At 29.6% G+C, this 13,317-nt stretch overlaps 1 protein-coding gene across 1 annotated transcript; it reads left to right on the top strand.

Moving 5' to 3' along the window:
* LOC18099885 (protein RGF1 INDUCIBLE TRANSCRIPTION FACTOR 1) lies at positions 1 to 1,836 on the top strand. Its single transcript, XM_006381005.3, has 4 exons — positions 1 to 204; positions 349 to 594; positions 696 to 836; positions 1,209 to 1,836. The coding sequence occupies exons 1-4, from the start codon at positions 202 to 204 to the stop codon at positions 1,548 to 1,550; spliced, it is 732 nt and encodes a 243-aa protein (XP_006381067.1). The 5' UTR covers positions 1 to 201; the 3' UTR covers positions 1,551 to 1,836.
* The last annotated feature ends 11,481 nt before the right edge of the window (positions 1,837 to 13,317 follow it).

Here is a 13,317-nt window from a genome sequence, read left to right on the forward strand (position 1 = left end):
CACACATATAAGTACAAGCCCTCCCAATTGACAAAATGTTGTCTATTTCTCCAAGGAATAAATATATACCCTTTCATCTCTTGTGAACCTCCATAAATACTCTTATCTGCTCACCCTAATCTCTCTCTCTCCTCTCTTGTTACACCACTATCTTGATATCAGCTCAAGAGGGCTCGTCTTTTTTTGTTGGTTTTTGTGATCATGGTGTGTGTCACTGATCTCTCTCTCTGGTTCTTGATCTCTATGATCTATAGCAAAATTCTCTTGAATTTTGATTCATGTACTGAATTTTTAAGTGTCTCTTTTGCTTAATTCTTGTTAATTTTTGTGAACATGGTGTGTTTTTAGGGAACTCAAAAGCCTGCATGGTTGGAAGCTCTTTACGCACAGAAGTTCTTTGTGGGGTGCTCTTATCATGAAACTGCGAAGAAGAATGAAAAGAACGTGTGTTGTTTGGATTGTTGCATTAGTATTTGCCCTCATTGTATACCATCTCATCGCTTCCATAGGCTCCTTCAAGTTCGTCGTTATGTTTATCATGACGTTGTCCGATTAGAAGACATCGAAAAGCTGATAGATTGCTCAAATGTTCAGGTTAGTAGTCTAAACAATCTTAATTTTCTGTCTTGATATGTTGCTCTTGCAAAATTCAGTACGTAGTTTGCTAGATATTAATTTATTAGCATTGCCTGTAGGCCTATACTATAAATAGTGCTAAAGTGGTGTTTATCAAGAAGAGACCTCAGAACAGGCAATTCAAAGGGGCCGGAAACTATTGTACTTCCTGTGACAGAAGCCTTCAAGAACCCTTTGCCCATTGCTCTCTTGGCTGCAAGGTACTCCACTCAATTTTCATGCTAAATCCCAATTAGGGTTTTTCCACCATTGGGGAAATATATATTCCTTTTACTACCCCTTTTAATTAAAGAGCATATCATAATAAAGTTGCACTCAATTATGATCAAATTTCCACAGATCATCTTCAAACGAGATAGAAAATGTGGCACACACTAATAATACAAGTTAATTCAACTTAAATGATATATAATTAAGGAGATAAAGAATTATACATGTGTGTGTGTGTGTGTGTTCTAGGACGAACCAAATTTATAGAGGGATGTCTTAATTATGATCATTCATTCTTAATAACCTAGCTATATGACAATTAATATATAACATTAAAAGGTTTCCTTCTACGTTTATTGTAGGTGGACTTTGTGCTGAAACATTACAAGGATCTTTCTCCATACTTGAGGAGATGCAACACATTAACTCTTGGGCCTGACTTCTTTATCCCTCAAGATTTAGCAGATGATGAGATGACCAATGAGACACCTCATTCAACAATCGTGGACTCCGATGAGCCAATGAGCTGGTCTTCGAGTTCATCGGGCTCCGAAAACATGAGCATGGCCAGCAGTGAGATTGTACGGAAGAAGAGAAGTGGATTATACGTATGTGCAAGATCGATGAATAAGGTTTCTGATGAGGACATTGCTTCGAGCATGAGTAGGAGAAAAGGCATTCCTCATCGATCTCCTTTATGTTAGGAAAATAAATTAAAACAAAAAAATTTATTTATTACTACTAAAATTTTAACTAGTTTTACTTGGATATTTGGACTGAATCCTTCACGTTCAAAATGTTCTCGCTCTCAATATCTCAGCATCTCTCTTCACTCATCAACTTAAGTTAATTAATCAATTGATCGGGGGGTTTTGTCTTAATGGCATCACGTGATTCCCAATTCCAAGTTATGGTTTCGTACATTTTTCTAGTTTTCTATGCTTATATTAATAATTCAAGTCATCAATTCGAGGACCTTATTGTTCCAAACTTGTACACCTCTAGGAATTATATAGTACATTTTCATATTTGTTAATTTCGTTCGCATTGGTACACGACATTTGCTTTTACTAGGTAAAGGGGGAAGGGAAGGAGCAATGAATGAATTTTGCAAGCTAAAGTACTCTAATTTCAACCAGACAAATTGGCTTCATGGCAGCACAAGGTTTGAATTGAACAAATTAACATATATTTTTTAATTATGATCGTTGGCAATTGAGAATTACTCCTTTTTAATCCTCATGTATGTATATTTGATGTGGTGATGTATGATAGTTTTTAAAAGTATTTATCACTTAAAAATATATTAATTATTTTTTATTTTTAACATCGGTATAATAAAATCATCAAAATATAAATAAAAAAATATTAATTTAATATTTTTTAAAAAAGTAAAATACACCCACTCTACCGTACTTTTAAACACTTGCTTATTTTCTTCCTCGTATTTGTTGGAGTATCTTCGTGTAGTTACATCTATTTGCATTCAAAATATTTTTTTATAAAAGTAACCTTTTCAGTAAAGTTTAGAAATCTAAATTAATATGGTTAACTTGGTTTTAAAGTCATTCGACCTGGCATTTAAAATGGAACATAAATCCCAAATAGATTCTGAGCACCACCTCCTTAGGGTGGGCTTCTTTTGACCGTTACATATATTACTTAATTATAAAATTAGTACTTGTGTTGGTATTTAAAAAAAAAATATTACTTGCTTGTATTTTTTATTTTTTGTATTGAAAGGTATGGATGTTTTGTTTTTATCAATCGAAAAACTTCGATTATCTTTTTGTTAAAAATTGAATGTGGTTGTTAAGTGAACACATAGCACAGTGTTCGACACCTCATTATATCCCATTTATGTAATTATAAAAATAATGATCCAATCGGTGCTTATATTTATTGAATTTTTTTTCCTGTTAGGGTGCTTGTTTTCATTTTTTTATTTTTATTAAAATATTTGTACTGATATTTTTTAAAATTTGAGTGATTGTATCCATTTTTGTTTTCTATTGAAAGATTTGTACTACTATTTTTTCTAATTTTTTTCTTTATGACGAAACATTGATTTCAAATTATAATTAATTTTGTTTCAAACCCTGAAGGATTAAAAGTTTAAAAATTAATCACAGTTAATTAATTCTTTATTTGGTGAGTTTTATTAAAAATAAAAGAATAAATGTTAAAGAAAAATGATAAGAAAACAAAATTAATATAATAAGGGTATTGTTTTTACTTTTATTACATAAAAACAAACCAAATTAACCATGTTTTTTGATGGATCAATATTTTTCATATATATTTTTTACCTGGATTCTCATTGAAAAGAATTAGGGGTCCAAACAAACCTTGGACGCATTTAAGAGTTGGGCCTAAACATGCATGTGTTTAGCAACGCTACCAAACCCAATTATACATGGGTCTAGCAAGGCTACCAAATCCAGCATCCCTGGGTTAAGCCAAACACTGAGCCCAATTGTACATTGATCTGGCAAGGTTATCAAACCTAACGTCTATAGGCTCAATCAAGCTCTGATTTTTCTCTTATAAAATCAGATATATTTCTCTCTGATAAAATCAATCAATCATACAAGGGTTTGACAAAGCTACTAGACCCGATGTTTTTGGACTCGGTCAAGCATCGAGCCCAAACATACATCGGTCTGGCAAGACTACCAGACCCAGTTGAGCCTAATCATAACAAATAAAATTGAAAACAAAAAAACAAAGAAGAAGATTGAGTTGTTAGAATATATATATATATATATTCGATTAAAAAGGACAAAATAAATGAATGAAGATAACTCAGGTCAACCTCAATAATAACATGAATAAGTCATAATAGAGGGGACTACGGTTTGGTACTTACAGCTTAACGACTCGAATTGACTCTTGGCTCATAGGTTTTTTATCAGGTCTTTATCGGTTGCTTCTGTCTCTTTATGGGTCTCAGCATCAACAGTAGTATTGCTCATCTCCTCCCACATAGGAAGGCGATAATCTGGGTAGGGCAGCTTTTCGAGAAGCAGAAAGCGGTAATTTTATTTCATACTTTGTTTGGCCTCATTAAAAAAGTAGAGTCGGATGATCAGGCTTATAAGATATAATCAAATACATGACTCGGATGATAAGATTAAGATAATCTCATCGAAAGCAAATCGAAAAAAAATTGAAGCCCAATTAAAAAAAGATAAAAAAAAATGAATAGGGTCAACCTGCAAAACATACAACATGTATCATGAGATTAGGATAATTTCATAGAATGAAGATTAAAAATAATTATGAAACCTAATCAAAAAAATATTCAATTAAAAAAGGATCAAAAAATAAATAGAGTCAACCCGAGTCTACTTACCAAACTCGTGATTCGAGTCATAAGATCGGGATAATCTCATAGAAAGTAAATAAAAAAAATACAAAGCTTAATTTTTAACCAACCCAATATTAAAGGATAAAATTGAAAAAAAAAATAATTAGAAAAGGTGACAAAAAAAATGACCTGAATCAATCTGAGTTAACTTGTTAAGCCGACAACCTAAATCATGAGATAAGAATAAGTTCATAGCAAAAAATTTAAAAAGATTATAAAGCTCCACTTCCAACAGATTTAATGTTGAAAGTTGAAATAAAAAAAAAACTAAATCCATGAGACTGATATATAACCAACATATATGAATTAAAAAATAAAGTTACAAAATAAAATTTTCAAAATAACCTAATATTGAATGATGAAATTAAAAAAAAAATAAAGATTTTGTTGTTGAAGGGTTAAATTTAAAAATAAAAAAAATTATTCTAATTAATAGTGTTTTTTGGGTTTGGCTACAATGATTTAGCCACACTTTTTAATGTTTTGAGATTAAGATAATTTCATAGAGAAAAGAAAAACCACGAAGCCTAATTTTTAACTAGTTTAATGTTGAAGAATGAAATTAAAAAAATCAATTAGAAAAAGTAGAAGAAAAAAAATCTAAATCAACCCAAGTTGACATAAGTTATGAGATCTGGATGAATTTATAGAAAACAAATCAAAAACATTTATAAAATCTCATTTCCAACATATTTAATATTGAAATCGAGAAAAAAAATTAAATATATAATATTGATATATAACCCATTATAAAAAAAACAAAAAAAAATCTATAAAACACAATTCTCAAAACAATATAATATTAAAATATAAAATTTATAAAAAAAATGGATTGTTAAAGCGTTAAATTAAAAAAAATAAAAAAAACAAAACAAAACACAAAATATTATTTTAATTAATAATATTTTATGGGTGTGGTAATAATAATTTGTCACGCCCTTTAATATTTTGTTACAAGCAGCATTACATATCCACTTACCACACGTTATTAATTTTTAATAAAGAGACAAAAAGTACTTTTGATTGGAAAAAAAAAAAGAGAGAGGCATGTAGAAAGCTCAATCGGACCATGCATGATGTTATTTTAATTTCTTCCTTTTGGATCGAGCAAGTGATTTTATATATAGCAATTTTTGTTTTTAAAAAAAGTGATAATATACCATTTTATTTAAAAAAGAGAAAAAATGGTCTCTAGAATTTAATTTAAGTTGTGATGGCGTTATTAATTTTCTTTTCTGTTTTTGGGTTTTAATTGCGATGGCGTTTCTCGAGCCAACTTTGATGAAGTCGATGAACAACACATCCATATAAATTTTCAGGGGACAAAATATATATTTCATATGAAATCAACTTTAATTTAAAGGATATAATTAAAAAAATTAAAACTTCAAGATTTAAACACAAAATTTCTCTAAATTTGATATGCGATTGCCTCGCTTGAGCGTTATTGCCCATATTACGAACTTGTTTTCAAAGTTATGAGATTTTATTATAGTAACCTTAAATTCTTGTCATAATTCTAAAATCAAATCAATATCCTAAGCATTTACAGCCTTGACTCTAACCTTTTCTGTAGCCGTTTTTTTTCTTTTGGGCTAATTCCAAATAGTAAAAACACCCGTTATTATTCATTATTAAAAAAATAATATAAAATCATTTATAAAATATTATTTAATAGGTTAAGTCTTTTAATTGAGAGGATTTTTTTAATATAAAATAAATAATTAATAACATCAATGTATAATGTCGGGAATGAACTATTAAATGTAATATTTATAAAAAGGAAAAAAAGATATTTGATTGTATTGTTTTAAGAAAAACGGAGACTTCCAAAGTTTCAAAAGCAAACCGTGGAACAGGAGGAGATTATCTTGGAAAATGAATGGGCTAATTATTTGTGGCCTATAGTCGAAATTCGGCCCTTAAAGGTTGCCCACAAGACTTGGGTATTTATTGGGCTGGGTTTAGTAAGCTAAATAAAATGGGGTATAAAGTATTTGACCCACAAATTAATAGCTTAGGCAAAAGGAGGAATAAATTATTTGGCCCAATTCCTTTTAATTCAGTAGCCCAGTTACATGATGCAAATTGAACCCTAACCCATCAAAGTTCTGCTGAACCTGAGGATTTTTTTTATGGAATTGGGTGACAGGAAAAATACATGAGAACGTGAATTTAAATATTTATTATTAAACATAAAGAATATTTACGTTCAAAACCCACCTTTTTAATAAATAAAAAACAAATAAAGAAAAACAGGAAGATTAAAGGCAGGGTGCAAGAAGCTTTGCTGTCCAATTTCTTACATCAATCAATCCAAGTTAAATGCCAAAAATAGTTTTAAGTCTGTATTGAAGCTATATATATATATTCCAATTGCGTATGACTTGCTAAGCACCAAGTCTAATTAAGTTTCAATTTACTTCCATATCTGCGAGCTGAAAGGGACTCTAGCATCGCTTATGTCGCTCGTATAATTAATTTAGCTTTTGAAAAACTGAATGAGTGTCCAAAGTTGACAATTATTGTTCTTATTATGATTACTCACTTGACTTTTGTTAATTGAATGTGAACCAATTTCTCACTACCTAGCAAGATTGATTAGCTAATATTGTACCCAAGCACTAGATATTAATCCGGTTTAGTCAAAGCATGCATCATTTGCATGTATAAGTCATGCTTTGTAGTAATTGGGTGTTTGTTTCTCTGTCATAATTTTTTATTTGAGTAACCCAGGTCGGCAAGCTGAGAACCTCAATTCAATGGCAAAGCAAAAATTGTTTTTGTAACTTTTCTCTTAATTAAAGGCCATATATATGTCCTAATTAAGAACTTAATTTTTTACTAATCCCTTTTGATTTGCCCAGACAACAAGCTAAGCAAATGTTCGGCTACCATAATTATGCCTCGGGTGTTTACGAAAATCGGCTAGTTTTTTTTTTTTTTTTTTTTTCCTAGGAAAGGTCCAAGCTCATCGCATAACCTAAGAAGAAAGGAAACATTATATATTCATTAAGCTGCAAGCTCATTAATTTGAAATTGTCTACCTTGAATAGTACCTGCAATGTGACATTAAGTTTTCAAACTTCATGTTTATCAAGATCATGGAGATACTGCTGGCCATAGCTGGCAAACACAGGCAGTGCGTATTCCCACAAGAGATATCTAGGAATGTTGCTTTTCCATAACACATGCAATGCAGGTTCAGTGTGTGAGAATAAAGGTTGCTGAAATAAAATTTTAAAAAAAGAGAGGAATAAAGCCCTGTAAAATGGTCCCCATATATAACATTCAAATCCAAAAATCACTGAAATAAAGAAAGAACAACAAGGAGAGAATCCAATCGCTTTAGCTCAAAGTTGCACCACGTAAAGTTATTAAAATGCAGCAAATTCAGATTCTATATATATCATTGAACAATGATCGGTATGCCCTACACGATTAATTCTAATTTTTTAGAAAATACAATATATTTATTTCATTCATTCAATGTTAGTGCACTGGATTGTCAATGCTGGCCCCTACAACTTTTACATGAAATCAATGCACATGGAAGAGTTGTTGGTGAACAATTCTTGAGAAATTCGTACATATATACATGAGGAACTTAAAGATCAGCAGAAGAAATGTGGCTATCGATTTGAAATTAATTAGAACTAGACATATACGTACAGTGATCTATAAATTATATAGATGGGAAATTAAGTTATTTTGATAAAGCATTAGAAAGAGGCAGTGGTAGCTTAATTACGTACGTCTGCGTCAACAACTACTACTTAATTTTAATCAAAGCTCATTACCTACCTCAAAAGCTGCGAGTTTTCTACGAGTATATGAGGTTGTTTTTATGGATTTTTTAAAAAAAATATTAAATTAATATTTTTAAAATTAAAAATATCTTTTAAAAAATATCATATATTATAGCATCAAACACGCTCTACATTTTGTATTAATTTCTCAATTAAATTAAATGCTCCGGAAAAGAAGTATGATTAGACTATTTTTTCCATCAACTAAAATTAAAGTTTTGTTTTGAATGATCTTAAAAATGTTTTTTCTCACCAAACGAGTACATAAATAAATTCTTTTAGATGTTAGTTGTAAGATTTGAGTTTAAATAATTAAGAAATAAAGCATGATACCGGATCACCTTCTTTAAATTGAAAAGAAATCCTAGTATATGGACGGTGCTGCCATGATTATTCAAGCAACATCAAATAAAACGGTGCCATTTGGAACAAATTATAGAGACCGTATAACAAATTAACCATTGTCAACACCACCACGAGCTTTTGCTTAAATAATGCATGTATGTGAGATATAATAGATTTTCTGCCACCAGAAACCGCGTCCTGTAGTCTTTCTTGATAAATGATGATGAACGAACAAGCCAAGAATAAGAATCAAAATCCAACCCAGGATTGTCCCTTGCAACAAGAAGGTGTATCTATGAGGTTTTCTGTGGGGATGGGAGGGCATGGATTAAATATTGCAAGTCAAAATGGTTTGCTCTCCTTCTTATAAAATCCCCAGAAAATTATCCAGATGTAACTCAATCTGCAGGATATTCTTGAGACTTCAAATCATTGGATTAATCTCTGTGTTTTCTTTTGGATATATAATCATGAAGACTAAGATTAAGACCAGGCAATTAGCTAATTACTTAATTAGTCACTACGAAATATTAATTATTAATTGGCTTTTTTTACAGTTTATTAATCGATGTTATGATTACCATGGAGATTGTTTTTACATAGACTCGTAAAAGTACTTTAGAATTTTGTGCCGAGAGATAGAGCCAAATGCTGAGAAGATAAGGTTTTGCTTTGCACTCGATCATGACCGCAAATTAATCCATCTTTTTTGTTTTATTTGAAGTAAGGACCGCTCGCTCCATTGTTTGGTGTCTAGCAAATAATTTCATATTTGTACGTGGTAGGGCAAACCATGGTAAATAAACCCAACCTTCCCTCTTCATTAATGCAATTAATTTTTGTTTGTTTTTTCCCCCTTATGTGGTGAATAAATGGGTTTTTCTGCAGTGAAATTACTGTAGAGATGTGTAATTTTTTAAATTTTTGTGGCTGCTTTCATGTGGCATTTTTGTTATTTTCTCATTTGCTTTTGTTTTTTTCTCTCAAAGTTTTAATTTTTTAATTTCATCCTCCTATATCACATTTTCAACCTTTTCTTGTTCCAAAAATTTCTTACATTTTGCATTTTCTAGCATGTTCCTGGTCTTGGAAGTTGTTCTATTGTTTATTATTTGATATCCTTCCATATTTCCAATCCGTAAAATCTAGAAGCATTAATGAACTCTTATATATATAAAAAAAACCTCATTAATTGTCAATCTTATGGATTAATTTAGAATAATTTCTTTGCTGAAAACATTGCTATATTTTCTCTATTTTTTTTATCCCATGAATTTAGAACAATTTCTTTGTTGGTCAATTAATACAATAATATTGATACTATAATGCCAAAAAAATAACAACAACAATATGGATATTATACCGGAGCATTTTCTATTCCATGGCTTAACTCGGCACCAAATCATTTTGCTCAATGGATCAAGACTCAGATAAAATCAGTATGTTTTTTTTGTTGTTGTTGGTCAAACTATTAGGTTGACTATTTGAAACAAGAGCAGGAAGATAATTCCTTTTTCTGTCAGAAGAAATCAGTCGTCCGAAACAATCTCCTACTTGTAAGGACTTTTACTCCATTTTTGTCCTAATTAAGCAACATTGGCGGTAGGTCAAGAAAAAGGATCAAAACTCAAAAAGAAAGAAATACACACGTAGCAACTACGTATTCGAAAATTAAGAACCAAACACGCATAGCTCACAAAAGACTTCTATGAGCTAAGCAGAGCGTTGAGGAAAAGGGGTGGAAATGTGGTGGGTGGACACGTCAGTCATCAGGATCAGTGAGATTGACAAATGGGGGGTCACCACGTGACAAGCAAACCTGTAAGAATTCGAAGCGAAACCCGCAACCATCTCTTTCGTTAACTACAAAATACAAAGTGTCCAAAATTTTCTGGGCCCACTTGATTGGGAGAGGGAGAAGATATTGCCATAGCTGCTGTCCACAGGAGGGAGGGAGGGAGGGAGGGAGGGAGATGGTGGCTGGAGGGATGCCGCGGTGTGTCTGCGTCTGTGGATAGTTTGTCTGTTTGTATGATGGGCATATGCCGATTAAGAAATGATCCTTTTTTATCTCTATAATATTAATTTCAATATCAGCCTTTATATCTTCAAAAGTTCTCAGTATCACCCATGTTCTTCTCTAATTACTAAAATAGTAACAATTATTTTTCAAAGTGTTTTTTTAATATATTAAAATAATTTTTTTTATTTTTAAAATTATTTTTAACATCACACATCAAAACAATCTTAAAACTTAAAAAAATTAAAAATTAAATTAATTTTTTTAAATTGTTTTTGAAACACAAAGGTTAAGATGGACATATTTCATACATCAAGTAAACCATTAGTGATTATATAAATATTAATATTTTATTTGCATAAAAGTTATATCAACAATGATAACTTGCTGTAAAATATCTAATAATTCATTATTTTATTTTATTTTATTTTATTTTCTCTTCTTTAAGAAGTTAGTAACTGGTGATATATAACTTAAAAGTAATTTAAAAATAAATAATTCAAAATGTGATCCTATCATGAGGTTTTATCGGTTAGGGGCTATATTGAAACCTAATCTCAATACGGAAGCCAAAGTGGCATATCTCTGAATTATAGGGGCGAATATATGTAGTTGCCCTCTTTTCTTTTTTAACTACAGCCCCCTTCATTTTTTTATTTATTCTTTTTGTTACTGGAATGAACTATCAGTGTCAAAAGGGAGGAAGCTTTGTCCATTACATTTCCAAATGTATATTGACCATAACGCCACTTGCCTGATCAAAACTTTAAAATAATAAGTAGTAATAATAATAATAATAAATAAATAAACAATACTCTATGAAAAGACAGGGTGCCCCTCCATTATTCATGCCATGGTTTACCTATCTCTCCTTCTGTTTTTTCTTTTATTTTTTGAATACTCCAATTGTAAGTGTGTTAAAAAATAGATTATATAAAATATTTTTAATTATAATTTTTAAAAAGTAAATTTTTTTAAAAATGTGTTTTTTTAATTATCTTCGAATGGATTTTTTAAAACAAAATAAATAAATAAAACAGGTCTCCTTAAATAAATAAAAAACATGTTATTTTTTTACCTTCAACAAAATAAAAGTTTGAAACCCAATTAAGAGCCTGTTTGGGAACGCGGTGCAAACCGCCTTCCCTCAAATTTTGAATTTTTTTAGATAAATTTTTTTTATATGTTTTCGGATTGTTTTGATATGTTAATATCAAAAATAATTTTTTAAAAATAAAAAAAATATTATTTTGATGTATTTTTAACTGAAAAATACTTTAAACTGCAACCGCTACCACAATCTCAAACAGACCCTAAATGTGTGTTTGGTATTGTGGTGCAAGGTGTTTTTCGTTTAGAAATACATCAAAACAATTTTTTTCAAGTTTTTTATTTTGTTTTTTACACCAGCATATCAAAATCATTAGAAAAGCACTAAAAAATATTAATTTGATATTTTTTCAAAGACAAACAACCTAAACACGAGTGGAAATGCAATAAACATGCAATTATTATCAAGCCAATGTAAAAAGTAAAAATTATTTGGTTAACTAAACGATATTTTCTCCGTGACTGGACAAAAAGCATAAGCTAATAAAATACCAAACAATATATAAGTGGAACTCATTTGGATCAACCATTAATTTGATGCCTTCTACCATGAATTGGATTCAATTTAAACAAGCTAGCAAGGAAAATGATATATAAGTAAAATCTTCACATGAAAATCTCCGTAAAAACTACTTATCAATCTATAAATAATAAAAAACATGATATACAATTAAAAAAAATAACTCCAACATATGTTTGTACAGAGATTTTGTATAAAAAATAACTTTGCAAAATCAACAATCCACATAATTCAGCTAGTTATATAATTTTTTTTAACGATTATCATAAATAATTCTTAAAGTTCAATAATCCACATAAAATTTAAAGTAGTACGTGTCAAATACAAAGATGGGTGTTAGTTTAATTGATAAATAACATGGGGGGTTAAATTTATATTAGAAGAGTGGCTTTATACATCTATAAAGTTGTTATTTAACCTATCGATAGATTACAGTAGTGTTGATTTATCAAAATTTAAATAGTTGAGGGACTCAACCGAGACAATTTATAAATAAAAAACCTAATTGCGAAAAACATGATAGTTCAGGGGCAGATTTATCATTTCCAAGTTTGTAAATCATTTAATGCTACTTTTAATTTTAAGAAAAAAACATCATGTGTACATTGAAAGAGGTAAGACTACAACAAAAGGAAACAATCCATAATTAGTAACAAAAAAACAAATAAAATTACATCAGTGATTTTACTTGCCATATTTATATTTATAAATCATTATACTAAATTCTATTTGTGTTGTAATATATTTTTTTTTTCTGTTTGTATATAGCAACACCATAAAGTCACATCCACACCTCGCCATTTCATTTTCTAGAACCAGAAATCTTAAAAATCAAAACTTTTTTTCCTAAAAAAATAAAGACATGGAAACTTCTTCATCACAAAAGCACCTTCAATTTTTAATAATATCTCAGAAATAACCCGATAGAGGAACAGCAGCCGCACAGAAAAGGGTATTCTTGTCCACACACCATAGAGCAATTGCCGACAAAAAAAAAAAAAAACTCATATATGGGTTTTTTTTAATTGATGATTTCAAGTGTAGTTGTAATTATTTTTTAATAAAATATATATTAAAATAATATTTTTTTATTTTTAAAAAATTATTTTTGATATTAGTATATCAAAATAATTTAAAAATATAAAAAATATATTAATTTAAAGTAAATAAAAAATAAAAAAATCTTTAAAATTATTTAAAAACGTTTTTAAAATATATAAAAACAAAAAAGTTAATATATCAAAAATATCCTATAAAATTAACTGTATTTAATTATTTATTATCTACACACGGTCAC

This window comes from Populus trichocarpa, chromosome 6 (genome assembly GCF_000002775.5).
Source record: "Populus trichocarpa isolate Nisqually-1 chromosome 6, P.trichocarpa_v4.1, whole genome shotgun sequence".
Taxonomy (NCBI): Eukaryota; Viridiplantae; Streptophyta; class Magnoliopsida; order Malpighiales; family Salicaceae; genus Populus; species Populus trichocarpa.

Bases quoted from the DNA above. Each gene is read 5' to 3' on its own strand.
- LOC18099885 (XM_006381005.3), top strand. The intron at 595-695 runs GTTAGTAGTCTA...CATTGCCTGTAG, and splicing joins TAGATTGCTCAAATGTTCAG to GCCTATACTATAAATAGTGC. The intron at 837-1,208 runs GTACTCCACTCA...CGTTTATTGTAG, and splicing joins ATTGCTCTCTTGGCTGCAAG to GTGGACTTTGTGCTGAAACA.